We start from the raw sequence: 24,246 nt of genomic DNA on the forward strand, positions 1-24,246 counted from the left end.
TGATAGATTTACACGTTAACACTTTCAGAGTAGAAGCTTAAGGTCTTAGACCCGATAGGTCATGTGAATTCTAAGAATTTGCTCAATTAAAAAGTTTTCCTTTCTATCTGTTACAAAATGATGAGATATTTATTTCATTTGGAAATCTTATGAATTATCATTCAGGAATTAACTTGTTAATGGCCTTCTTGGTAAATGGTAGACCCTGTGCGCATGTGTGCAAGTGTGTGCGTACACAGAGGTGTGTTTTTGTGTGTGGCTGTGTGTCTACAGAGAGACAGAGATGAGTGCAAAAGAGAGAACCCCCCCCCCCCAAAAATAAAGAATCCCCTGATTACATTGTCATGGTTCTTTCTGGTCTTCATAATGTATAAGTTACTTCAAGTTTATTTGTACTCTAAAAAAAAAGTCCTGTAATTTTGCTTTAGAATTGCTCCATGAAATGCTTTTTCTTAAATAAGAATTTCCCATTGTAATGTTGTCATCAGTAGCTTATAAAAATTCACTTGAGTTTTGCTTGCATTGTTTTTTAGACTGTCTATGCATAAACGATCCCTCTATAGAGTAGATAAGACTTTTATTGGGTAATAAGAATTTTGACTGGCAAAGCACTTTTCCCCCAGTTTTTCAACTAAAGATCATTTTATTCCATTTTTTACTTAGTCTTTTAGAGAAGAGGAGGGGGCCTAGAATCTTAAGATGGCTCGTGTCACAGACAGGTGCATGTCCGACGTCACATGTTCCTGCTGAGCCCGTTCGGTGTATGGTGGAGCAGGGGAGGACGTGTGCATCAGGGCACAGGTGGCTGAGGCCAACCGCACGGCCACCAACTGGTCACTGGACGAGTCACTGGAATTTCGGACAGATGACCCCTGGTAGGCCCTGCCGGGAGCATCCCTGAGGGTGACAGCAGTGACTTAGGGCGGTCTTTGGACAGCGGCAGTGGGTCGGATTAACAGAAGCAGGAATGTGGCTTCTCGTGAGATCTCACAAGGAGCCACTCTCTGTAGAAACCTGCCGTTGGACGAAATGGGGAATTGGTCCTTTAGAAACAAACGTTCAGCTTGATGTTGGCCTTTTAAAACTAACGTGCGCATCAATCTCCCTCTCCTCTAGGTTACTTTCTCGCAGTACTCGAACGTCATTGTTTTCGGAGTGCCTCAGATGGTGAGTGTGCGGCCCTGCCCCTGGTTGGTTGGCTTTAGGTCCTGAGCAGACTGGCCAGCACTGACAGGCCACTTCTGTGTGGCCGCCGGCCCACCTGGGGCCCACCCCGAAAGTCTGGGGGACGTCGGATTTCACTTCACGGGCTTGACGAAGTACCTCGGGGCCTTAAAAGTTTAATTGTAGAAGAGTCAGTCATGTCGTTAAAACTTTGGCCTCAGATAAAATTCTCAATGATCTCCCTAAGCCCTAAAAACTCCAATCTGGAAACTGCTTTATGAGCTCCCGGTGTCTAATGTGGTGGCCGATTTCCGTGGTTGCTCACCTAACAGCCAGCCGAAGTCACTTGGTGGGAGAGTTAATGACACGTTCCTTCGAGCCGATCCTTCCTCTGATTTTGTAGGGAGGCAGTTTCCAGGGCCTGCGAGCGGTGGCTAGTTTCGGTTGGCCTCATCTGACTGATTTGTAGCGAACTTAGATTATACCCTTTACAAAGTGGAAATACCACGGCATCGTGTTGTAAACGGCTCCAAACTTAGCTTTTGGAAAGATGACCAGGATAGGACACTCTTATTGTAATTGTTGGTTCACAGACCGCAGAGAGAAATCCATTTGACTTTTCAGGGTCTGTAATTGTCGCCATAATAATCGTGGCAAAATTGGGTGTTTGCTGAAATGCCACAATATGACTGGTATGTGTAGTTTGTAATATTAAAAAAAAGGGGAATTTAGCTTTTTTGTGTTATTTTTCTTTCCTTAGTTACAGCTTTTTGTAGAAGATGGCTGAGTGCTTGGGAGAGTTATCCTAACGATCAGGAACTTCAGGACAATGCCACTTCTGTGTTTTTTTTTTTTTAAAGTCAATTTGGAAGTACTGTTGTTACATGTGCTTGAAAGTAGCAGGATTCTATATGTTTGGAATTCTCAGTAAGCCTCAAATTAAGACAAAACGTGGATGTTCACCCTCTTGTTACAGCAGCGCAAAGGGGCGTGATCCGTTGTCAATTTAAAGGAACTCTTTGGGACCTTAGCATTGTCCTGGCCTTTGATGGTTACCTGCTCCTGATGGTGTTTGGGCAGCATTTTGGGGAAAACAGATTTAATTTGAGTTGCACGCTTTATTTAAAGGGAGAGGTGACGTTTACTGTGACTTCTGTGCCATCCTGCGAGGCCGGCCGGTGGTGGCCTGAGGTGTGGGCTTACCCAGCCACAGCAGCTCCGCCCCAGGGTGGCGGGGGGGTGGGGTGGGCAGCAGTGGCCTGGGGGTGTGCGCACGTCATCGCCACGTGGCCTATAGGCTCCAGCTCCCTGTGCGCCCTACCATGTTTGAGTGTTATAAGTTTTTGGAGCTCTTCACTCGGGAAATAAGAGGCCTGTGTTTTTGATGAATGCTTTTGCAGTTACTGTCCATTTTCCTGTACGCAGAGGAAACTTTAAATAAACACCTTGTGGCATCTCCCTGTTCCCAAGAAAAAAGGGGGAACAGCTGAAAACATAGGACAGCCACGTACTGTGGGCTGAGAGGGACTCAGCCAGTTTCCCACCAGGGAGCGTGTTCATAGGACCCGTGGGGACTCTTTCGTGGGTGCAGGGCCCTGCTTTTAACCCTCACGGAGCCTTGCCTACGTGGAGGCTGTGGAGGGGAAGAGGGAAAGTGCCAGCCGGTGGGTCAGGGGGCCAGCTCTGCTCCCCAGAGTCTGGGGAGCCCTAATGAGGCCGTCTTCAAGGAAGCGCACTTCCCTTATCTGGGCATTGGTCGGCATAGTGACATGGCTCGACGGATCCTGTGTGACACCTGTGTTCCCTGTGGCAGCCAAGCCACATGAAGGCCACGGGGGAGCCTGGAGGATGCTTAGGAAACTGGAGAGGCAGAAGCCTGCTGTTAGCGGTCCTTGTCCCGCTCCCGATAGCACACCAGTGGTTCCTACCAGCTCCGTGCTTTTGTGGCTCCCACCCAACAGAGGTGAGGACTCTGATCTGGGCCTGGCAGATGCACTGGGCGTGGTAGATGACCACGGCTAACTGTAGCCCTGCTCCTCTACTCAGATGTGAAACAGGTCTTGTCCATGGGTGAAACCCACCTGGGACATCTTAACTGCTTAAAAAAGCAGTGAGGATAAGGTATGGCGGCTCTACCAGGTCCGAGGCATGGTGCAGAGTGGCCCCTGCTTCCCTCCGCTCTCTGTGCGTCAGTGCTCTGTCCTTCTCTTGGCTCCTGGATCTGCAGTGTGAGTCGTGTTCTTCCCCAGCTTCGGTCCCCCCAGCTCTGGCCCTCGTTGGTGAGCGCCTCCTGACCACTCACCTGTCAGGTGTCTTTCCTCAGGAAGTCATCCCTCATTGCCTCGTGAGACAAACCCCAGTGCCCTGATTTTCTATCCACTGGCTGCCTGTTCCCTTCTCCGGGGTGAGTTATCACACATCTCTTTACACGGTAGCCTTGGCAGGTTGGCCGCGGGCACTGCGACGGAAGTCCCAGAGCGAGCTTACCCCCAGCATGGCCGCACCAGCACAGAGCGGCGACTCAGGAAGTACTTGTGGCATGAGTAAATCGTACCCAGTAAGGACACTTGGTGGTGGGGTATTGAATTTCATAACTTCAAGGACTAATTTTAATTATTAATCAAGATGTGAACTGATGGGGCGCCTGGGTGGCTCAGTGGGTTAAGCCGCTGCCTTCGGCTCAGGTCATGATCCCAGGGCCCTGGGATTGAGTCCCGCATTGGGCTCTCTGCTCAGCGGGGAGCCTGCTTCCTCCTCTCTCTCTCTGCCTGCCTCTCTGCCTACTTGGGATCTGTCTGTCAAATAAATAAATAAATTCTTTAAAAAAAATAATGATTCACGACGGGATCCTGTGTCCTTTGTTCATTCATTCGACAAGTATTTATTTGGTGCCACAAAGTGCCATTCTCTGATCACTTGGGATCCTTTAGTCAGTGAGCAAGAGGACATCCCTGCCCCGAGGTGCCTAGATGCCCGTGGGGAGGTCCCTGTGTAGAGGGCGCCAGGCTGTCTTGGTCAGCAGAGCATGCGACTCTTGTCTCAGGGTTGTAAGTTCGAGCTCCGCAGTGGGCATGGAGCTTATTTAAAAAAAAAAAAAGAAAAAAAAAACTTCAAAAAAAAGTGTCCAACAAGAGGGCTAAGTGCTAAGTGGGCTAAGTGGGTGCTAAGGGCTAAGTGGGTGGAGTAAAGCAGGAGAAGGAGGGACAGAGATCGTGTCCCTGGAAAGGGGCCACATGGAGGTCTGGGGAACGTGCCAGGCAGAGCCACCCTCAGAGGTGCCCAGGGCTGGGTGCCCCTTGCGTTCCGGCCGCAGCAGGGTGGTGGGTGTGGCGGGAGCAGGGAGAGGTGGCGTCAGAGAGGAGCTCGGGGCGGGAAGGACACTGTGCTGTCGCGATGCGGGAGCCCTGGTGGCTTTGAGCGGAGGTGCGGAGGACCCGCCTGGGGGGCAAAGGGTCCGAGGCTGCTGTGTGGACACGGACGTGGGTGGGAGCCGGGTGACAGGTTAGGAGCTCCTGCGGGTGGCCCCGTGGCTGGTGTGGTCGGCTCGTGCCGGTGTGCAGAAGCTGATACAGGCGGGCAGGTTCTGTGTGCGTCGGGAAGATAAAACCAAGAGGAAGCATGGGCATGGCCAGTGTGGGGCGGGCAAGCCGGAGGAACCCTTTGCCCAGGATTTGGGCTGGAGCAACTGCAAGTTGGCAGTTGTCGCTGAGCGGGGGAAGGTGCAGGCAGATCCCGGAGGGGGAAGACCGGGGAGGCTGAGGTGTGTGTGGAGCTCTGAGGCTGGCAGTGGTGGGTAGAGGGGGGCCTGGGGCTCAGGAAGGAGGGGCTGGAGACTGGCCTCAGCTCCCAGAAGTTGCTGAAGCCAGAGTGGCCGAGGTTCCCCCAGGGAGGGGGCGGAGCTGGGCAAGGCCTGAACTCTGGCCTCTGACACAGGAGGGGTGCCCCGTAAAGCCTCGAGAGGAGGAGTTGGGCAGGAGGAAGGCCCGGGGGGTTGGGGGTTACCCTAGAGGCCAAGCCAAGCCAGTGTTCTAGGGAGGAGGGAGCTGTTGCTTGGCTCCGGAGCTGCTCATGGGCATGGCTGTCTGGTCTTACATCGTTGAGCTGGTTTCAACTGACGATTAAAGTTTTGAAGTTGTAATTGGAATATGATGAGTTCGTGTCGCTTTGAAGCCTCTAATTGTACGAATAATTTTGAATTCCATTAGACAGACATGACACATCACTGCCTCTCTTTGTGTGTGATATCGAAACCCAGGTTCATTGCATATTTATGTGTGATTGACTCAGTTAATTTCTTACTGTTGAAATAGCTCCTTTCATTTGTAGGTTTATCTTGACTTAGCATATGACAGTCACCGGGAAATAAAAGAAACTGTAAAAGAGAAAATAATAACGATAACATGAATACGTTTACAATGATCCTTTTGATGAACAAAATTACCGTAAGAAACCCCTCTGATATTTTGGAAAAACACGTATTGTCTCATTCTTTGCTTAATTCATTTTTCCCTTGAGGAACAAAACTTTTTTTTTTTTTTTAAAGAAATCTTTTATTGGCTGTGAAAAGAGTAGAAATATCCCGTCCGTAATGGAATTTATTCTTGGTTATCTTGGTATTAATTGTCATGAAGAATCAGGAGATTTGGCTCACTCTAGCCGGAGGTCACATGGAGGACTTTCCCGAAGCCACTTTTTAAAGATATGGGTCAGGAATAAAGTCTTTGTAGAAGGACTATTGATTTGTTTGTCTTGATTTATTTGGTTAGTTTTAAAGGGATTCGTTTTTGCTCAGATCTGGGTTTCAAGATACCATTTCCCATTTAGAGGAGCCCGGGATGTCGGCGAGGCGGCAGGTCTGAGGGCTGAGGAGGGGGAGTGATACAGAAACCTGGGGCATTTCGTGGAGCCCCGATACGAGGAAGAGTTCAGAATGCTTGTTGGGGCACATCCAAGGGGGAGAGAGGCCAACCTGAGGTGGCTGCCCGGGCCAGACTGGGACAGGCTGAGCCTCGGAAGAAACAAGAATGATGGTAGATTAGAACCCATTGAACAGAGCAGGCATCGAGGCGCTCAGACGTACCGGCAGTAGGCACACAGGTGGAGAAGAGGGAGAGCTCTTCCTTGTAGTAGAATGCCAACTCTCGGTCTAGAAGAAACGACGGAATCAGCAAATTTGCCACTTTGCCACCAACTAGTGAAAATGAACGTGGGCCAGAACCAGGACGAGGGCTACATCTAGCGAGGGACAGTTCAGTGGGAAGCAGGGCATTGACATCATCTCGAGCTACTTCCGACAATTTATTTGTTATAAGGGGAAATTGGTAACCCCACTGTGGAGATAGCACCACCTAACTGGGTGGTGACTGTCACTCTCAAAGCAGAAGGTCCCCATGGGCACCTGACAACAGGGCCCTGAGAAGCTCCCAGCCCCACTTGTGGGGCGTTGCCCAAGATGCATGTGCCGAGTCTGAGCCGGAGGCGAGGAGACGACAGGAGAACCCGAGGGGAGGACCACGGGTGACTCACTGGCCCGTCGTCCTCAAGATGTCATCAGAGACAGAGGAAGATAGGAGAATTGTTCCAGGGGAAAGTAGACTAAGGACGCGTGACAGCTAAACGCGGCGTGACCTCGGGGGAAAGTGTCACAGAGGACGTTATCGGGACGTTTGGCAAAATAGGAAGGCTGTTGCCATTACTACTGGAATACAGCCTTAAATTTTCCAAATTTGTAACTGAGCTGGGGCTGTGTCTTAGGAATACGGAAGTCCCGAGGAGTCGAGGGGCATGTTGTATGCAGACTCTTCCCAAGTGGTTTAGGAAAAGTATCCACAGAGGACGGGGGCGAATCTGATGAGCTGTTTAAAACCGGTGAGCCCGGGTCAAAACAGACAGGAATCCTTTGTTCTAGTCTTGCGACTTTGCTGTACATTTGAAATTCTTTCACAATCACAGAAGTGAAAAAATAGTCTTAGGAGGTAAAGGTGGAAAGATTGAAAGATGTTTTTAATCGGTTGTTAATTTGCTGATACAATTACAGGGTCAATACTTGCGGCAGGTAGATTGGTAATCAACGGATACAAAAGTGGCACATCACAGGGTTTTACTTTTTATAAGTTATGTTGACAATGAAGAAGTTGTGCATTATAGATAAATTTTGAAGAATTATGAAATACTTCATTGTATTTCAAGTTAGTAGAATGAGCATATTGTTTCATGGTCTAATTTAGCAGAACCATATTTCACTGAGTCTAGACGCTGTTAATTTTAGGATGTACCATTGCCATTGAAAAAGAAAAAAAATACCGCCGGTTGTAATTCTAAGACGATGTCAGCTGTAAGAGGTATCCTGATTTCCAAGATGTTAAAACATGTGGGAAAATGTGTTAAATAGTTGAGATGGGGTAGATTAAAATGTCAGATGAGCCGATCATTTAAAGCTGTTTTTCATTTTTTAATTTATTTTTAAATAAGCACATTTTATTTTATCTCCTGAGGGGGATGGGACAGAGGGAGAGAGAAAATCTCAAGCCGACTCCCCACTGAGGGTGGGGTTCAGTCTCATGACCCTGAGATCGTGACCTGAGCTGGAGTCTAGTTGGACACTGACTGAGCCATCCATGTGCCCCTGTTGTTAATATGACTTCTGTGTTTTAATGGATCATTTGGTAATGTATTTATGCCCCCAAGGGATCTTATATGCAGTTAATAATCGTTTTTAAAAGATTTTATTTGAGAGATAGAGGGAGATTGAAAGAGCACGAGTCGGGGGCAGAGGCAGAGGGTGAGGGAGAAGCAGGCTCCCTGCTGACCAAGGAGCCCAATGCAGGGCTCGATCCCAGGACCCTGATGTCATGACCTGAGCCGAAGGTCGATGCTTCACCAACTGAGGCACCCAGGCGCCCCTACAGTTCCTAATTTTTGCGCAGCTACTTCCGGGCACTCAGATCCAAAAGACCCTTTAGGAATCTTTCCCTCCACCTCTCCGCTTACTGAAGTAACAGCTGTCGTTCTGCCAGATGCCGCAGCTGGAGGAGAAACTTGCGCTGGAGCTTAAGGATGACGCCAGAGTCATTGCCTGCCGGTTCCCTTTCCCTCGCTGGACCCCAGACCACGTCACCGGGGAGGGCGTGGACACCGTGTGGGCCTACGACGTGAGCACCGTGAGAGGCAAGAGGCCCTGAAGACCCGTGCGTTTCCAGTCGATCCTGGAGATGGAGACGTTACTGAGCGCGATTTTCCGAGTGTTGGTGGTCTTTGATTTTACAGAGACTTCCAGCTGTGTCTTCAGCAAAGAGTGTATTTTTTCTTCAGTATGGAATGAAAAACTATTACTTTCCTTAACTTCTGCCAAACAAACAGAAGTTAGAACAGCAGGTAGATTTAAAGTCCATTTTCATGCTGTACTTAAAAAAGTGGCCTTCTTCCCTTCCAGGCACTCGGACGTATGAAAACGTGGATGAGTGACTATTGCATTCATGTGCAGGAACGTGTGAACAGCCCTTCCCATTATAAAAAATATGAATTAATGCCATAGATGAAAAGAAACACTTTTTAAAGAGGGTGTGTGTGTTAGCAAATATTTGCAGTTTCCTCTAAGTTGATTCATACTTAAGATTTATGGATTTATGTCTTTCTTTTCTGTACTTCGTGGTAAAACTAATTTTGTAGGGGACGTAGGCCCTCATATTTTATAAGATTTACTAGGAATAGTTTGTTCCAAGGCTAGCGGATTACTGTATTTTATTGAGTCGGAGATGTGTACGTGTGTGTGCACGTGTGTGTGGAGACACACATTTGAACGTTTCTGAAACGGTGCTGTACCTTCCAGTCAGTGGTGTTCTGTGTCTGTGATGGGCAGTGTCATGCGTCATGATACAGTCGGACACCTGCCGGCATGGGTGGGTCTCAGGTTTGAGGAGATGGGCTCAGAGAAGCTCATGACAGAGGGCAGTCATTGGTAGGAACATGATAGTAAAATAAGCAGGTGCGAGCTTGGGGCTCAGCCAGCCCTGGGAGCACATCCCTGCCTGGCCAGCAGCAGGAGGCCCTGGACCGCTGGCTTGCCCTTGTGGGGCCAAGGACCCACTGGGATAATGATACACTGAACGGGACTTTATTGGGTAAACTTACGACACAAAGTTTTTGATCTATAAGTGGTGTTCATTATTTTAGATATTAAAGGCAAGCTTATTCACAGAAGTTAGGGGTTATTTCTGCTAGTCACTTCTTGACTTCCTGAAAGCCGCCATTTATGTAATATTTCTCATTTATGAGAAGAGACTTGACTGATTAGATAAAACAGTGAAGGAAAACCTTTGAATGTGGGTAGACAAGCTTCTTGTATCTGACGTTCGTATTAAGTGGTGGCTCGAAGAATCCCTGTGCGTCACGGGAAAGAACGGAGCTCCCGATCGCACACACCTGCCACCTAAGGTCCAAACCGGCTTCACGGAGGTTTGCGAAAGTGAGGACGTGAGAGCATTTTTCACTGAACTAAAACTGATCCGCTTGATAATCGCCATTTAGATGAGCAGCGACCCAGCCACTCACTCATTCCTTCAGCAAATATTTACCAAGTGTCTGCCGTGTAATGAGCTCTTCCGACTCAGCGGTGAGTAGACCTTCGAGGCCTCTGATCTTACGGCCCGTGTGTTCTAGAAGAGTGAGACCGGCAGGTACGGGAGTGAATGTTAGTGTGTGTGACGTTCTCTGAAAGAAGTCAGCAGTGTGGCTGTCCTGGGCACGTGTCAGGGTTTCGGCTGCTGTGGTCCATCCTTTCCTAGCAACCCCCGGTTTCTTTCTGAGGAAGGAATTCTGCCCGGAGGTGTGTAGTGTGGTCTGCACCTATGTTCCCTGTCACTGCTGTCAGCCGTGTGACCGGCTGGGCGCACCTGGAGAGGGACCCACCAGAGCTCCCTGCCCGGCAGGTGTAACGCATGGAGGCTGGGTTTCGTGGAGCCCTGGGTGTATTCGGTAAGTTTCTAGACACGCTCCTGGCCGCTAGCTGGAGGCATCAGGCGGTTCTGCAAAGGCACATGCAACTTGCTCTTCTTGGTTTCTCCACTAGTTCCCAAGAATGAGATGATGGCTGGGCCTGCAACCTCAGAACGAAGTGGACCGTTTCACAGAAGTGTTGAGGTTCATGGAGTTTGTAAGATCTTTAACTGATTTTTTTCAGCTGTGCCTCGAAGTGACCCATAAGAATGTTCTCCGGGGGGTCATCGTGGCCTCTCTGGCTGGTTTCAGCGATCGGTTGCTAGGTGGACGATGTTGATTCAGCCGGCACACGACATGAAGCGGGGAGCAGGAGCTACTCTTTCCGATGTCAAAAGTCAGACTCAGAATGTCTGGCAGACTGAAATGGGGCGGAAGTGCTACCTTGATGAAATGGGAAGTTCAGACAAACAACCAGACAAGACCAGAAGTGAGCTGAGTGGTGCCGTCGCCCGACAGGAGCCACGTGACCAGTCCTGGACGTCCTGTCGGCGTTCGGCTCTGTGGCCTGAGCACACCCCCGTCTGCATCTTTCTCTAAGGGCTCGGCCTTGGTTGCAGGCCCTGCCCTCCCGGGTGTCCAAGGTGGACTTGGTCAGACCCCCCGCCGGTTCCGACATCCGGGCCCTGGGGAGCGCTGAGCCCCGCCGAGAGGCTGCGCACCCAGGTGTGCACCGCCGAAGAGCCACACTCTTGCAGGTACACGTGTTCCCTGCTGCCGAGCGACAGCGGACGCCGTGACAAGCCACAGCCGAGCAGGACAGGAAAAGTGCAAGATTCCTGATGTTTCCGCCGCGCAGCTGATACCATGGCTCTGCCCACGTACCTGCCCTGATGGGCCGGGGCCGGGAAAGGGTGCCGTGAAGGGGTCCCGTGAGGGCACGGACGGGCTCAGTGCCGGCGTCTTCGGAGCTGGCACCGTGAGCCGTGTTTCCTCGGCTGCCCACAGTCTGAGGGTTCCTCCTCGGCCCCGGGCTCCCAGTGTGCAGGTCTCCACCCGCGGCCCTGTCCTGGCTGAAGGTGTGTGGGCGCCGCTCGCTCCGATCCTGTGGCCACGTCCCCTCTTCCTGGGTGACAGCACCTGGTGCTTCCGCTGTCAGGCACTGGTGTGTTCGGGGACTGTGGGCCCGGCCAGTTGTCGGGCCCCATCCCCTGGGCGTCAGGACAGCCGGTGGGCCGTGGGCATGTGATCGATCCACGTCAGGCCAGGGAGGTCCGAAGGGCCGTCTGTTGGGAGCTTTGGGAAAGGTTTCGTTGTCACAGAAGGAGGTGCTTGAGGAGTGAGTGTCCCTGCTGTCCTCGGGCAGGAACACTGGCCGTCATGGCCCTTCTGCAGCCGCGGCGGAGAGGGACACTAGGAGCCGGGAGGCTGGTGGAGTAGAAAGACAGACAGACTCGAGGTCCTTGACGAGACCCCGGAGTCACTGACCTGACCCGGAGCCTCCGACTTCGGGACATCTCAGGTGAGGTGACAAACCCATGTTGTTGCTGTCCCACTGGTGTGGTGGTGCTTCTGCCCTGTGGTGGCCTGGCCGGGACAGGAGGCTCTGAGGCTCAGGTGGGGTGAGGGAGCCCGGCCATGTGGAACGCGGGCGTCGGACGGCGCTATAGGAGAACCGACTCGCTGGCAAGGTCAGAAGCATGACTCGCGAGGGACCGGGAGCTCCTGTTGGGGGAGGCTGCACTCCCAGACAGGTGTTTGGGCCATTGGACCAAGTCAAGGGGGCTCTGAATGTGGACCCTGCCTTCCCCAGCAGCGGGAGTCGTAGGTGGGTTTCCTGTTCTTGGGGACATGGACAGGGACAAGTCCCAGCTGAGCCCAGCCACAGCCCTGCTCCCATAGAGTTTTGTGTGTGTGTGGGGGAGATGATTCCTCAGGATTAGAATTAATAAAAGCAAGGGAGGAAAACACTCAGACTGCTCCCTGGGGGGGGGGGCAGCCGAGGCGGGGGGCCACGATGCGGGCTGGCGTTTGTGTCCTTAGGTTGGAATCCTGACCCTCTGTGTGATCACACCAGGAGGCCTTGGAGAGGGGCTTAGCTCCTGAGGGGGCAGCGTATTAGGCGACCTCAGAGAGCTCCGTTCCCCCCGCCGTGTGAGTAGGGGGCAGGCAGCTGTGAACCGGAGGGGCTTCCCACCAGACACGGCATGTGCTGGAGCCGTGATCTGAGACTTCTTAGCCTCCACAGCTGGGAGGAAGAGCTACTTGTTTAAGCCCCCAGGCCACGGGGTTCTGTGACAGCGTCCGAGCTGGTCATCTAGATAGAGCCCACCCAGCACTGTCAGACTTGTCCCGCTTTAGCCATCTTTTCCTGGGCCCGCACGAGGCACGGAGGTTGAAGGGAGCCAGGCTTCAGGGCAGTTCTCCCCAGTGCCATCTGGGAAGAGCGGGAATCCATCCCCGGATGTAATGGTCAGGGCTCCATGTGGACGGCCGTCGGGGCGCGCTGGGCACCGTCACGGGGGCGGGGGGAGGCTTCCCCGGGAGGAGTCTCTCCTGTGCCTCCCCGCTGACATGCTTTCCACACAGATTGTCCCTAAATCAACGTGGACTCTGAAAAAACTAGAGCCAGAGGAACAGGAGCTGCTGTGTTGACCAGCAGACGCGAATTCTCGGTGGTGATGAGTCTGGAGAACTGTCCTACCAGGCACAGCTCGGGAGGTTGTGACTGTTGCCCTGCGATGAGAGGAGGCTGGAGGAGACAGGACAGACGTTTCCCAGCGTGTGAAGGCTTGCCAGGCAGAAGAGAGGAAAGGTGACCATGAACATGATGGCTACGTACCGGTAGTCTCGTGTGCAGGAATACCCCGTGCTCGTCCTTAGCGGGGAGGTGCTGTTTACTGGCTTTTTTCATTCTCAACCACAGGGACCTATGGGCAGCTCGCTCGGTCCTGACCAGACACAGGAGCCCAGAGTCTCCCTCTATGCTCGGTTGCTTCCCTGCGGTCAGACCTGCTCTGACCGGCTCTGAGGAGAGGCCTGGGCTCTTTGTGTGCTGGGAGGGCTGAAGCTCGGTGGGAAGTGGGGTTTGGATAAAGTCATTGGAAGTTGGAATGCGTTGCCTCTGGACGTAGGGTCTTTGTGGTCACTGGGGCTGCCGCCGCAGAGGGCCGGACAGCCACATGGTGGAGATGTTGTAGCAAGGATCCCATCAGCCGGCAGGCGCGGAGTCTAGAAATGACCTGAAATGATCACGAGTTTTCCAGCCTCAGTGGGTCTGCCAGACCCTTTGAGCAGAACCCAGTGGCTCAGGGAAGCATCAGCGCGGTGTGAGCAGTGAGGGCATTTCACACAACTCCGGGGGCGCTTAGCCTCCCCCAGCAGGAGGCCACGGGCTGCTTTTTACTCTGATGTAGGAGACAAAAGCAGCTGAAATCTTGAAATCTCGGGGAAGCTGGTGGATGGCAGGAAGCTTTATCAGAGCTCCAGCTGAGAAGTGGTAATGCTGAGAAGCAGGTTGGACTCTCTTGGACCCCAGAGGACTTAGCTGAAGTTGTGCTCCCCACGTTCGGATGAGAACCAGGAGACTGTTCTTGAATCTGCTGGGAGAAACACGTCCTGAACGGTACCTCGTCCCCCTTGAAGGGACACTGTCCCCCCCCCCATCACCGTGTCTTGTCTTACGAGGACCCAGGGCTTGCCGACCCTTCTCCGGATGATTGGGGCAGAGTCTGGCATCAGAGCCAGAGGCTGTAGAGATGAGGTGAGCCCTGTGGATTCATAAAGTGGGGGACAGAAAGATTGGGGACGTCCGAGTGGAAGTTAAGGTCTTGAAGTTGAGGCCAGAGAAGTTTGGAGGACTGTGAGACATGAGAGTAACGGGTTTCTCTCCGGGGGAGGGGGCTCGGTCCCAACGAGCGGACCACAGTCCTGTGGAGTAGGAACTGCCGCAGGCCTGCCCTCCGCCACCCCAGAGGGCCCAAGAACGGGGGCAGGAGCAGAGCCAGACTGTGGCCGGCGGAGCCCTCGCGGTCCCGAACATATTAGCCCCCGTCAGAGGATTCAGTGGAGTGTCGCGTTCTCTGAACAACTCCGCTGATGAGGTAGGTTATTTTATGACGAGTGAAAAATCCCATTTGTCATGATGGATATTAGACACTAGGAACTTATTATCCCCAAAGATGGGGCAGGCCATATATTTAAGTAGAAAAATGGATACTTACATAAATGTAGGGAAATCTCCCTTCTAAGTAACACAATAAAGTTTCCACGCTCAAGTAGAAAACTGGAGTCTTCTGGGATCCTCTCAGGTAGAGTGAAGTGTTCCTGTAATAGTGACACATTACGGCTACATTAGAATTGTCACCCTGGTGGCCCAATGGACTGATGCAAATTGAACACGAACAAAAAAACCATAAAACTTTCATAGGTGAGGGAAATTCTTTCTTATTGTTTCTAATTTAATATGATGGTGAGAATATTACCTGAGAACGACTGATAAAACAAGAGCTCGTTGATCACAAGGCTTAACTCAAGGATGGAAAAGAGGCATCAAGTGCATTTTCTTCTCTGGAATATTGTAGGCTGAAGAATTGGGCAACGAAATTACTGTTTGATGAGCATGAATCCAAACGGCAGGAAAATCTGCAAGACCCTGCGAGTGTCCCAGACTTGGTGGATACGTTCGAGGGGTGAGGTCTTACGGGGTTTGCCGGGAAGATAGCTGGGCAGTGTCGTTCATGGGGAACGTGACAGCGACAGAGGCAGCGTGTCACAAAGCATTGGGGACGTGCTGGTGCACGTGGTGAACAGTCCGCGTATTTGGGAGGCAGCGGGAGTTCTGCCCTTCCAGTGATGGTCCCTTCTTCCTGCCCCTGCCATTTACGTGTCCCGGGCACCCACGCTTTCTCCTTTATCCCGTTACCTCTGCTATGTGTCCACTGCTCTTTAAGAATTACGTCCCGTAGTCCCATTTTCAAGGGCGTTTGCATATTGTTAAGGAGCGCTATGGTATGAATTTGAATTTTCAGTGAGAGTAAAAGATGGATTTGTAATCCAACACTTACTCTCAGGGTCCTGCTCTGGCCCCAGCCCAAACCACCCAGCCGGCATATCCGAGACAGCTCAGAAAGGCAGACCGTGGTCACCGCAAGTTTCTCTTGACCGGAACGTGTTAATCAGGAATGGAAATTCATAGCCCGGAAGCTAGGATAGCAAGGCTAGCTCTCCAAGCGCTGATTGTCATAGGTCTTGTAGATGCATTATTTTAAATTCTCCTCCTACGTGCGGTGTAGGTATGATATTTCTCAGTGGGGGAAACTGAGGCATTTAGAGGGTAATTGCTTTGTTAAGGTCCCTGCACTCATTAGCAAAGAGAGGAGCTGGTATTCAAACCCCCTGTGACTTTACCCCCTGCCGCTACCCCCCCCCTCACCTCTGTCACACTGGCCAGGGTGTGGGGAAGGCTCTGCTGCTCCAGTTTCAATCCTGTCTACCCAGTAGCTCAGATATTAGCAACATTTGAATAACTCAGAGGCTTGGGTCTCCTCTCTCTTTGAATCAGAATAAATCTTTGTTTTCGGAGGGACAGAGTGGTCCTTGGATTAGAAGCATAAGCCAGGGAAAAGGGTAGAGCAGCCAGTTTCTCAGAGCTGTCGCTCACTCAGAAGTAGGTAGAGGAGGTACTGCCTCCCAGGCAGAACTGGCTTGTCACCTGCTTGGGAGGCCCACCTCCAAAGGTGGGTCAGTGCAGACAGACCGCAGCCTGTCCGTGTCGAACAATGAGCAGCTTGTGGAACGCACGCGTCTCTGTCACCCGCTGGGGCTGCCCTCAGAGCGGCGCGGCCAGGCATGGAGCCAGCAGGTCTGTATTCCTGTACAGTTTTGGAGACTGGAAGTTCAAGACCAAAGTGTTGGCCTTGGTTTCTGCCTAGCTTGCAGGTGGCCGCCGTCTCTGCTCACAGTGTCCTCATACAGCCCTGCCTCTGTGCACCAGCCTCCCTGATGTCTGTTCCCCTTACAAGGACGCTGGTCCTGTTGGGTCAGGACCCACCCCAACAGCCTCATTTTAGCTTCATTCCATCTTTAAAGGCTCCGTCTCCGAATACAGTCACATTCCGAATACTGGGGATTAGAACTTTAATACATGAGATGTTGTGGTGGCAGGGGGCCACTGATCAGTCCATAAGAACATCTTACCAAGTTAGCGACAGCCTCGTTTTGGAAAGCAAGTGATTGGACACGGCCTAAGCGTACATGAGCTGAGACTAGTTGAGTACACGGTGTGTCTGTGCGCAGCAGCTGGGGAAAGGCTTGGCAGAGTGACATGGACTGATGCACGTGTGATTCCCAGGAGAGGCTGGAATTTCTGCGAGAATGCACGTTGAGCCTCGCTGGTCTTACGGAAAAAGCAGGGTTAATGGGCGACCACCTGGAATGGTGGCAACCTTGCAGTCACGGCATTAACAGCAACGGTCGTTGGTCTGTGCGGAGAGAAGCTGGCAGTCCGGCAGTCAGCCCGGTGCGCTGGAGACCGCCTGCGGGGGTGATAATTTAAAAAACCAGCCTGGAAATGCTCTGTGGGGAAATGACACCGTGCAGCGGAGCCCCGGAGGCCTTGTCCCCTGCCATAAGCCCAGGACTGCAAGCCTGGGGGGCCCCTCTCCAGGGAGGGGTGGGCACCCGTACATTTTCTAAAAATGCGACTGACAGTTTTCTGTGTGGAGGGTCACTTCTCTTCCTGCTGAAGTTTCCAGTTCTCATGATTCAAAGCTAAGCTGCCCTTGCAGAAAGAACCTCCCGGAGGCCAGCGAAACTTCCAGGCGACTCTGGCGTCACCCCGCTTCGGCTGTGGCATGGGAGTTCACCGGTGTCGCAGCAGTGGTGCTGCGGCAGAGCAGAGTGCTGTCTGTGGTGGGGGCGGAGACAAGGGGTGGGACACGGTGACGTTTGCCTCCACTTTCGTAAGGGCCTTCACATGCTGTCATACGTGTGCCCTCTCCTTCCCCGGCTCTCCCACGCATACCCTGCTGGAAGTCATCCGCGAGGGTACGAGAAACTGGTCAGAGCCCCTGGGACTTGGGGTTTGGGACCTAAGATGAGGACAAGACCCCTTTGATTATAGATTTTAAAGTATTTTTTTGCATTTTTTAAACTGTATATAACTTTTCAATGAAACGTTAATTGTTTAAAGCTTACATGCACGGGTGGAAGATTGGCTCCGCTCACACGTGAGATGCCCCTTCTGAAAGCTCACATGGGAGAGAACTTGTGGATGATGATGTGGGACCGACATATGCTGAGGGGGTGTGACCACGCTGAGCGGGTGTGACCCTGCTTGACCAGTGCCCAGCGGGTGTGACCCTGTTTGACCACGCCAAGCAGGTGTGACCCTGCTTGACCAGTACCCAGGGGGTGTGACCCTGCTTGACCACGCCGAGTGGGTGTGACCCTCCTGAGCCGGAGTGACTGTGCTGAGCGGCTGTGACGGTGGTGAGTGGCTGTGGTCGTGCTGACCCAGTGTAACCGTGATGGGCGGGTCTGACCATGCTGAGCAGGTGTGACCTCACACCGTGGGGAGTCAGACTCCGGGTCACCTGGGTGCTAGTGTGTTTCAAGGCACACCCATTGGTGTTCTGGGCTAAGATTTTGTGACGGTGGGAACTGAATTCCAGGGATATATTAATGGTTAATATTGTGCGCATGCACGTGTTTTTCTCCAACTCTTTTCTCCTTTGTCCCGTGATACACACTTTGTCGTAAAGTCGAACGGAGAAACACAAGGTTTGCGAGGTTTGGGTCAGGAGGTTGCAGGACCCCAGAGTCAGAAGGGACTGCAGGATGGGGGTAATAGAGATGAGCTGTGGGCTCTCGTGCATGGTGTGCGTGAGCAGCTCGGGGGGAGCCTCGTCCCCAGGACTCCTTCTGCCCTTCTCCCCTGGCCTCAGTAGGTCATGTCCAGCTCCTATCCCTGGCCTTGTCACGGCTCTTCCTCGCCTTCTCTGAGAGTTTGGCGTTAACTTTTAGAACTGGTTGTGCCCAACACCAAATTGGGATAACAAGTTCCGAGCCAACACATGTTCTTCTTTGCTTTTTGTATCGTGTGAAAAGGACGAACCAGGTAGACTAGCAGGTGACACACACAGACAGTGATGAATGGAGCGTTTCTGTTGTTGATTCTAAACAACAGTCCAGCTGTGGACTGAAACACTTCATTTTCTGTTGGGGCGCCCCTGCGTCAGGCCTTGGGGACTGGCCGCGCACCCCTAACTCTTAGGCAGCTTGTCTTACCTTAGGGCACCCCATTAGAAGTGCTCACTGGCACTTCCCCCACTGGCCACCCGGGGCCACCCCAAACAAATCTGCTGCTCCCTCCGTGGGAAATCCCAAATCCACACACTCGGAGGGCTCTGTCCTGTCCTCGCTGACTCTTCTGTTGGCGTGTTTCTTCGTGTAAACCAACCCAACCCTTCTGTTCACACAAGCTGGGTTCTCTCTCTGGAGTGTGGGTTCTGGAGTCAGAGACTCAGGTGTGGCCCCCCCAGCGCAGAGGGGAACAGACAGTCCCCTTCCTTTGTCTTCAGACTGACACCTGATCTTCGACTCATGCGGAGTTTCTACTTATGCTTCCGACAAGTCATCTGTCCCGTACTATGCAGTTGTATAAACCATGCCATGGAGTTCCTTTTTTTTTTAAAGATTTATTTATTTGAGAGAGAGAGTGCACACACGCACAGGAGGGGCACAGGAGGGAAGGGAGAGAGAGGATCCCAAGCAGATTCCATGCTGAGCGTGGTGCCTGGTGTGGGGCTCGATCCCGTGACCCTGAGTGGACACCATGAGTTGGACGCTTGTCATACTGTGCCCCCCAGGTGTCCCTGGAGTTATTTTTCTTGTTTTTGGACCCAAGTGCATGTTATGTTTTTGAAGCAAGTGAAAAGTTTAAATATTTTCCTTCTTAAGTTTTGTCATGTTAGATTTGTCCCACTGCCACAGGATTTTAAGGGATTTATTTGGGATCTTAATTTAATCGTCTAATTATTTGGTTGTCCCTGTGTACTCGATGCCACATACAACTTTAACAACCAGGAAGTTAGTGTCCTTATCTACCCTATTTGAAAGAAAAGCCACAAATTTCGAGTAAGACAGAGCCCTGGGATCCATCTGTCCTGTAAACTGTATCATCTGCTCTGCGGGCCAGCACTGCCAGGAGGCGGTGGTTCATTCATGAATGCTCTACTCACTGATGCTCTTGAGTGGACCATGAGAACGTAGCCCGATGTCCTCTCCGTGTGGCTTCATCGCTGTGTGACCAGGTCTTAGGCCACAAATACTTGTTGAGTAAGTGTGTGAGTGAAGGACATTGGGGAAGAGCAGACCCGTCTTACGGAAGTCTAGCTGCGTTATGTTTTCTCTTTATTCCAACCTAGTCCCTAGTCGTGCTGGGGCACTGGTTAGAAAAGATCTCCAGAATCCATTCCTAGCAATCCATAGTGTCTCCTGAAGTTTCCTCTTCTTTCTTTTTTTTTTTTTTTGACTCATATTTTATTATTTGCTTTCCACATTTTTTTTCTTCTTTCTTAAAAAAAAAGCTTTTTTGCAGTATAACTGAAAAGGAACAAACAAAAACAAAACAAAAACAAACAAAAGCTCATAACAAACCTGAGCATGTTTAATGTGTACAGTTTGATGAATCTGGACGTATGTACGCACCCATGAAGCCATCACCACAATCATGGTAATAAGCATATCCATCACCTCCAACAGGTTCCTTCTGCTCTTTTTTTTGTGTGTGTTTTGTTTTGGGGATAAGAACACAATGTGAGATCTGTCCTCTTAAAAATTTAGAAGTTGGGGCGCCTGGGTGGCTCAGTCATTAAGCATCTCCCTTTGGCTCAGGTGATGATCTCAGTGTCCTGGGATCGAGCCCTGTGTTGGGGTCCCTGCTCCTTGGAAAGCCTGCTTCCCCCTCTCCCTGTCCCACTCCCCCTGCTTGTGTTCTCTCTCTGTCTTTATTTATATATAAATAAAATCTAAAAAAAAAAAGAAAAAAATTGTGAAGTATACAACACTGAACTTTTTTTTTTTTTAAGGTTTTATTTATTTATTTGTCAGAGAGCGAGAACAGCAGGCAGAGGAACAGGGAGAAGCAGGCTCTCCGCTGAGCTGGGAGCCTGATGTGGGACTTGATCCCAGGACCCCCAGGCGCCCCTAGCACAGGATTGTTAACTGCAGACGCCGTGTCGTTGGCAGAGCTCTCAGACTTCATCCTGCATAATTGAAACTTGAGGCCCTGGAACAGCCGCTCCCATGTCCTGCTCCCCCAGCACTTGGCGGCCCCCATTCTGTTCTCTGCTCCTAGGAGTCTGGCTCTTTCCGATTGCTCGTGCAGGTTGGGTCCTGCAGCATTTGGCCCGTGTGACTGGCTCCTTTCTCCAGGCCCAGCGGTGCGGTCACATGTGGCTGGAACCTTCCATTCTGACCTGCGGGTGCGCACGGACCTTCAAGGCCGGTCTTTCCGAGCCGAACTAACCCCCACACTTGTGTGTCTGTCGGTCTGACAGTTGACCTTCCTCCCCTTTCAGGACGTCACCGATGTTGTGTCCGCCTGGATCTCTGGCGCTGTTGGTCCACGCCATCTCCCCAACATCCCCGACGGTAATTTCAGTGTCTCCTGCGCACAGCTTCTTCGTTTTCTAGACACTGTTTCATTCTAACTCGGATTCATTTAGAGCAGTTAACTGACAAGGCTGTTTCTCTGGAGACTGAAAAAGCCCGAGTTAGAATATGTTTTGCTATCCACCCCCGTTTTTATTTTTTTTAAAAAAACTTCCTTTTGCTTTTTGAAACTGGATTTCGAGCACTGCTAGTCTCTTCCTGAGTAACTCAGTCTAAATTTGGAATTTCTTTTTTTTTAAAAGATTTTATTTATTTATTTGAGACAGAGATCACAAGTAGGCAGAGAGGCAGGCAGAGAGAGAAGGGGAAGTAGGCTCCCCGCTGAGCAGAGAGCCCGATGCGGGGCTCGATCCCACGACCCTGGGATCATGACCTGAGCCGAAGGCAGAGGCTTTAACCCACTGAGCCACCCAGGTGCCCCTAAATTTGGAATTTCTAATGAAAAAGTTTCCTCTTAGCCTAAGTACTAATTGGGAGAACATTTCTTTCTACTCACAATTTTTCATTTTTAATATGTCAGTTAAAATCCAAGTATTTCAGGGGTGGTGGGTTGCCAAAATAGAACAACATAGAATTTCTCATGTACCGCACATTTCTGCTTTTATTTACAATTTACAAAGTACTTTCCATTTAATAATTAATTCTTTTTTTTTTTTTCCCCCATCCATCAGCTCAGCTGAGCGGCTGCGCTCTTCCTCCCGCTCACCTTCAGCTTCATGTTTTTCCCGTCTACTCTCTGCTGCATCCCGGACCCTGTGCTCCTCGGTCCTTGTGTCCTTGAGTAAGTGTGCTAGTGAAGGACATCGGGGAAGAGGGACACACGTCCTTCCACATTTTTCTTTTTCTTTTTGGGGAACACACGTCCTTCCACATTTTTTTTTCTTTTTTTCTTTTTTTTTTTTTTAAAGACTTTATATATTAGAGAGAGAGGGAGAGAGAGAGTATGAACACAGGGAGGGGCAGAGGAGGAAGCAGGCTCCCTGCTGAACAGGGAGCCCATCGCGGAGCTCAATCCCGGGACCCCGGAATCATGACCTGAGCTGAAGGCAGACACGCTTAATTGACTGAGCTACCCAGGCGTCCCTACATTTTAATTTTTCTGAATATAATTTTTTAAAAAAGATTTCATTTATTTACTTGACAGAGAGGCAGGCAGAGAGAGAGGGAACCAGGTTCCCCGCTGAGCAGAAAGCCCGACACGGGGCTCAATCCCAGGACCCTGGAATCATGACCTGAGCCAAAGACAGAAGCTTAACCCACTGAGTCTCGCAGGCGCCCCTGAATATAATTTTTGATTGCAAAATTTGTGCCCTAATGAAGCCTCTTGTCGTTTTGTTTTGTTCACATTTAACTAGGCGTCATCTTGCTTTTTTGTGTTTTATTCTGTTGCCTATCTGCTGATGTAGCATCACTTTTGTTTCCAGTAAATGAAAGGAAAACATTTCCACCCACTTAGTAGTTAGGCAAAGGGAAGAGAAAAAAGCTCGAGTGTTCAGCAGTTCTCTGAGATGAGATAAGAACGTGATGGATTTGCATTTTAATCTGCCTCACGGTTTGGTTCACTTGTCGGCATTTTGTATCTTCAATAGTTTGGTGATTATTTGTCCAGGCTTTTACTCGATGCCTTTTAAGGCATGAATTTTGATCCTATATAAAGAAGGTTTTCGTAAAAACAGAAGGTTTTGATTTTTTTTTCCCCAGGCATAAAGAATTACTTTGCTACAGAACACAATGAATTGTGTGGAGATGGATATGAACAAACAAATATTTCAAATTATCCATAGGACTGTTGGTCAAATCCTGCAGACGGCTAGGAGACATGAAAATAACTCAGACTGATGATGATGAATGCTTTCCCAGAAGCAAATGAACTAGTGCTGGAATTAAAACGAGAAAGAGGATTTTACTGCTCAATTTGGATGTGGAGGAAAATGAGGAAGGACAGTGATTTGCTATTTACAATTTTTTTTTCCCCACAGTGGGAGAAAGTTTCCAAGTGGGTTTGGGATTTATTTTTGTCAGACAAACCTTTGTCCAGAAAAACCAATATTCTGGCCTAAGAAAATAAGTCTCCTCCAACTATCGGCTGGTAATGCTGCTGGCGTATGTTAGTATGGACACAGGAAGGTTTTAACATCCTACTTTAAGGTGTTAATGATAGAGGAGGAAAGCTAGAAACTTAAGAAAAATTGAGGTAGGATTCGCATATAGAAAAATTCACCCTTTTTGGTCTGTGAGTTTTGACAGATGTATGTACAGTCCTGTACTATGACACGATCAAGCTAGAGAATATAGAGATAGAATCCCAGTACCCACAAAATTCCCACCTGCCGCACTCTGGTCAGTGCCTTGTCCCACTTTCATTACCTGGCAAACACTGATCTCTTTCCTGTCCTTGTAGTGTGCCTTTTCCAGAACGTCACGGAGACAGAATCATACGGAACATAACCTCTGTGTCTGGCTTCCTTCACCTCATGTAATGCACTTGAAACTTATCCCTGTTTTGGGGTGTTTATTACTTTTCCTTGCTAAGTAGAGCTCCGCTAGATGCATGTACCTGACGTCATCATACACCAGTAGAGAAACATTTGGGTTTTTTCCTGTTTTTTTTTTTTTTTTTTTTTTAGATTTTATTTATTTATTTGACAGAGAGAGATTACAAGTAGGCAGAGAGGCAGGCAGAGAGGGAGGAAGGGAAGCAGGCCCCCTGCTGAGCAGAGAGTTCAATGTGGGGCTCAATCCCAGGACCCTGAGATCATGACCTGAGCCAAAGGCAGCGGCTTAACCCACTGAGACACCCAGGCGCCCTTTTCCCCAGTTTTTGATGATTATGAATAGAGTCACTATATACAGTTGTGTACAGGCTTTCTTTTGTGAACACAAATTTTCTTGAAGTGGGCCAAGTCCCTTGGAGTAGGATTGCTGCCTTGAATGTCAGCTGTATGACACTGCGGTCTATGAGAATTCCCATCGCCGTGTGTTTTCCTCAGCATCTGCTTTTCTCAGTTTTCTTCTCTCCGTCCTAATAGATTTGTCCTGGTTTCTTTCTTTTTTTTTTTTTTTAAAGATTTTATTTATTTATTTGACAGAGAGAGATTACAAGTAGGCAGAGAGAGAGAGGAGGAAGCAGCCTCCCTCCTGAGCAGAGAGCCCGATGCAGGACTCGATCCCAGGACCCTGAGATCATGACCTGAGCCGAAGGCAGCGGCTTAACCCACTGAGCCACCCAGGCGCCCTGTCCTGGTTTCTTTATTAGGATCTCAGTTTACATTTTGTGAAGCGTCTCTTTGTAATCTTATTTGCTACCCATATATCTTCTCTGGTGAAGTGTCTGTTCAACTCTTTTGCCTCTTTTCAGAACTGGGTTGCTTGTTTACTTACTATTGGATTTTGACAATTCTCTATGTATTTAGGGTACGAATCCTTAATCATACATGTCTTTTGCCAGTATTTTCTCTCAGTTTGTGGCTT

General features: G+C 50.3%; 1 protein-coding gene across 19 annotated transcripts in view; it reads left to right on the forward strand.

Annotated features, from left to right (window-relative positions):
- Positions 1 to 24,246, forward strand: part of ATPSCKMT (ATP synthase c subunit lysine N-methyltransferase) — a gene marked incomplete at its 5' end in the record, with an annotated part of 240,472 nt that overhangs the window by 7,630 nt on the left and 208,596 nt on the right. For 7 of the 19 annotated variants that reach the window (XM_082725173.1, XM_082725171.1, XM_082725169.1 and 4 more), the window contains one exon: positions 1,117 to 1,167. In XM_082725173.1, coding sequence (XP_082581299.1) covers positions 1,117 to 1,167 — 51 coding nt within the window. Of the gene's footprint in view, positions 1 to 715; positions 876 to 1,116; positions 1,168 to 3,303; positions 3,393 to 3,599; positions 3,736 to 8,180; positions 9,364 to 24,246 lie in introns of those variants that run through there. The other 12 variants (XM_082725178.1, XM_082725167.1, XM_082725168.1 and 9 more) reach the window with 7 other exon arrangements.

This window comes from Mustela nivalis (assembly GCF_964662115.1).
Source record: "Mustela nivalis genome assembly, chromosome: 3".
Taxonomy (NCBI): Eukaryota; Metazoa; Chordata; class Mammalia; order Carnivora; family Mustelidae; genus Mustela; species Mustela nivalis.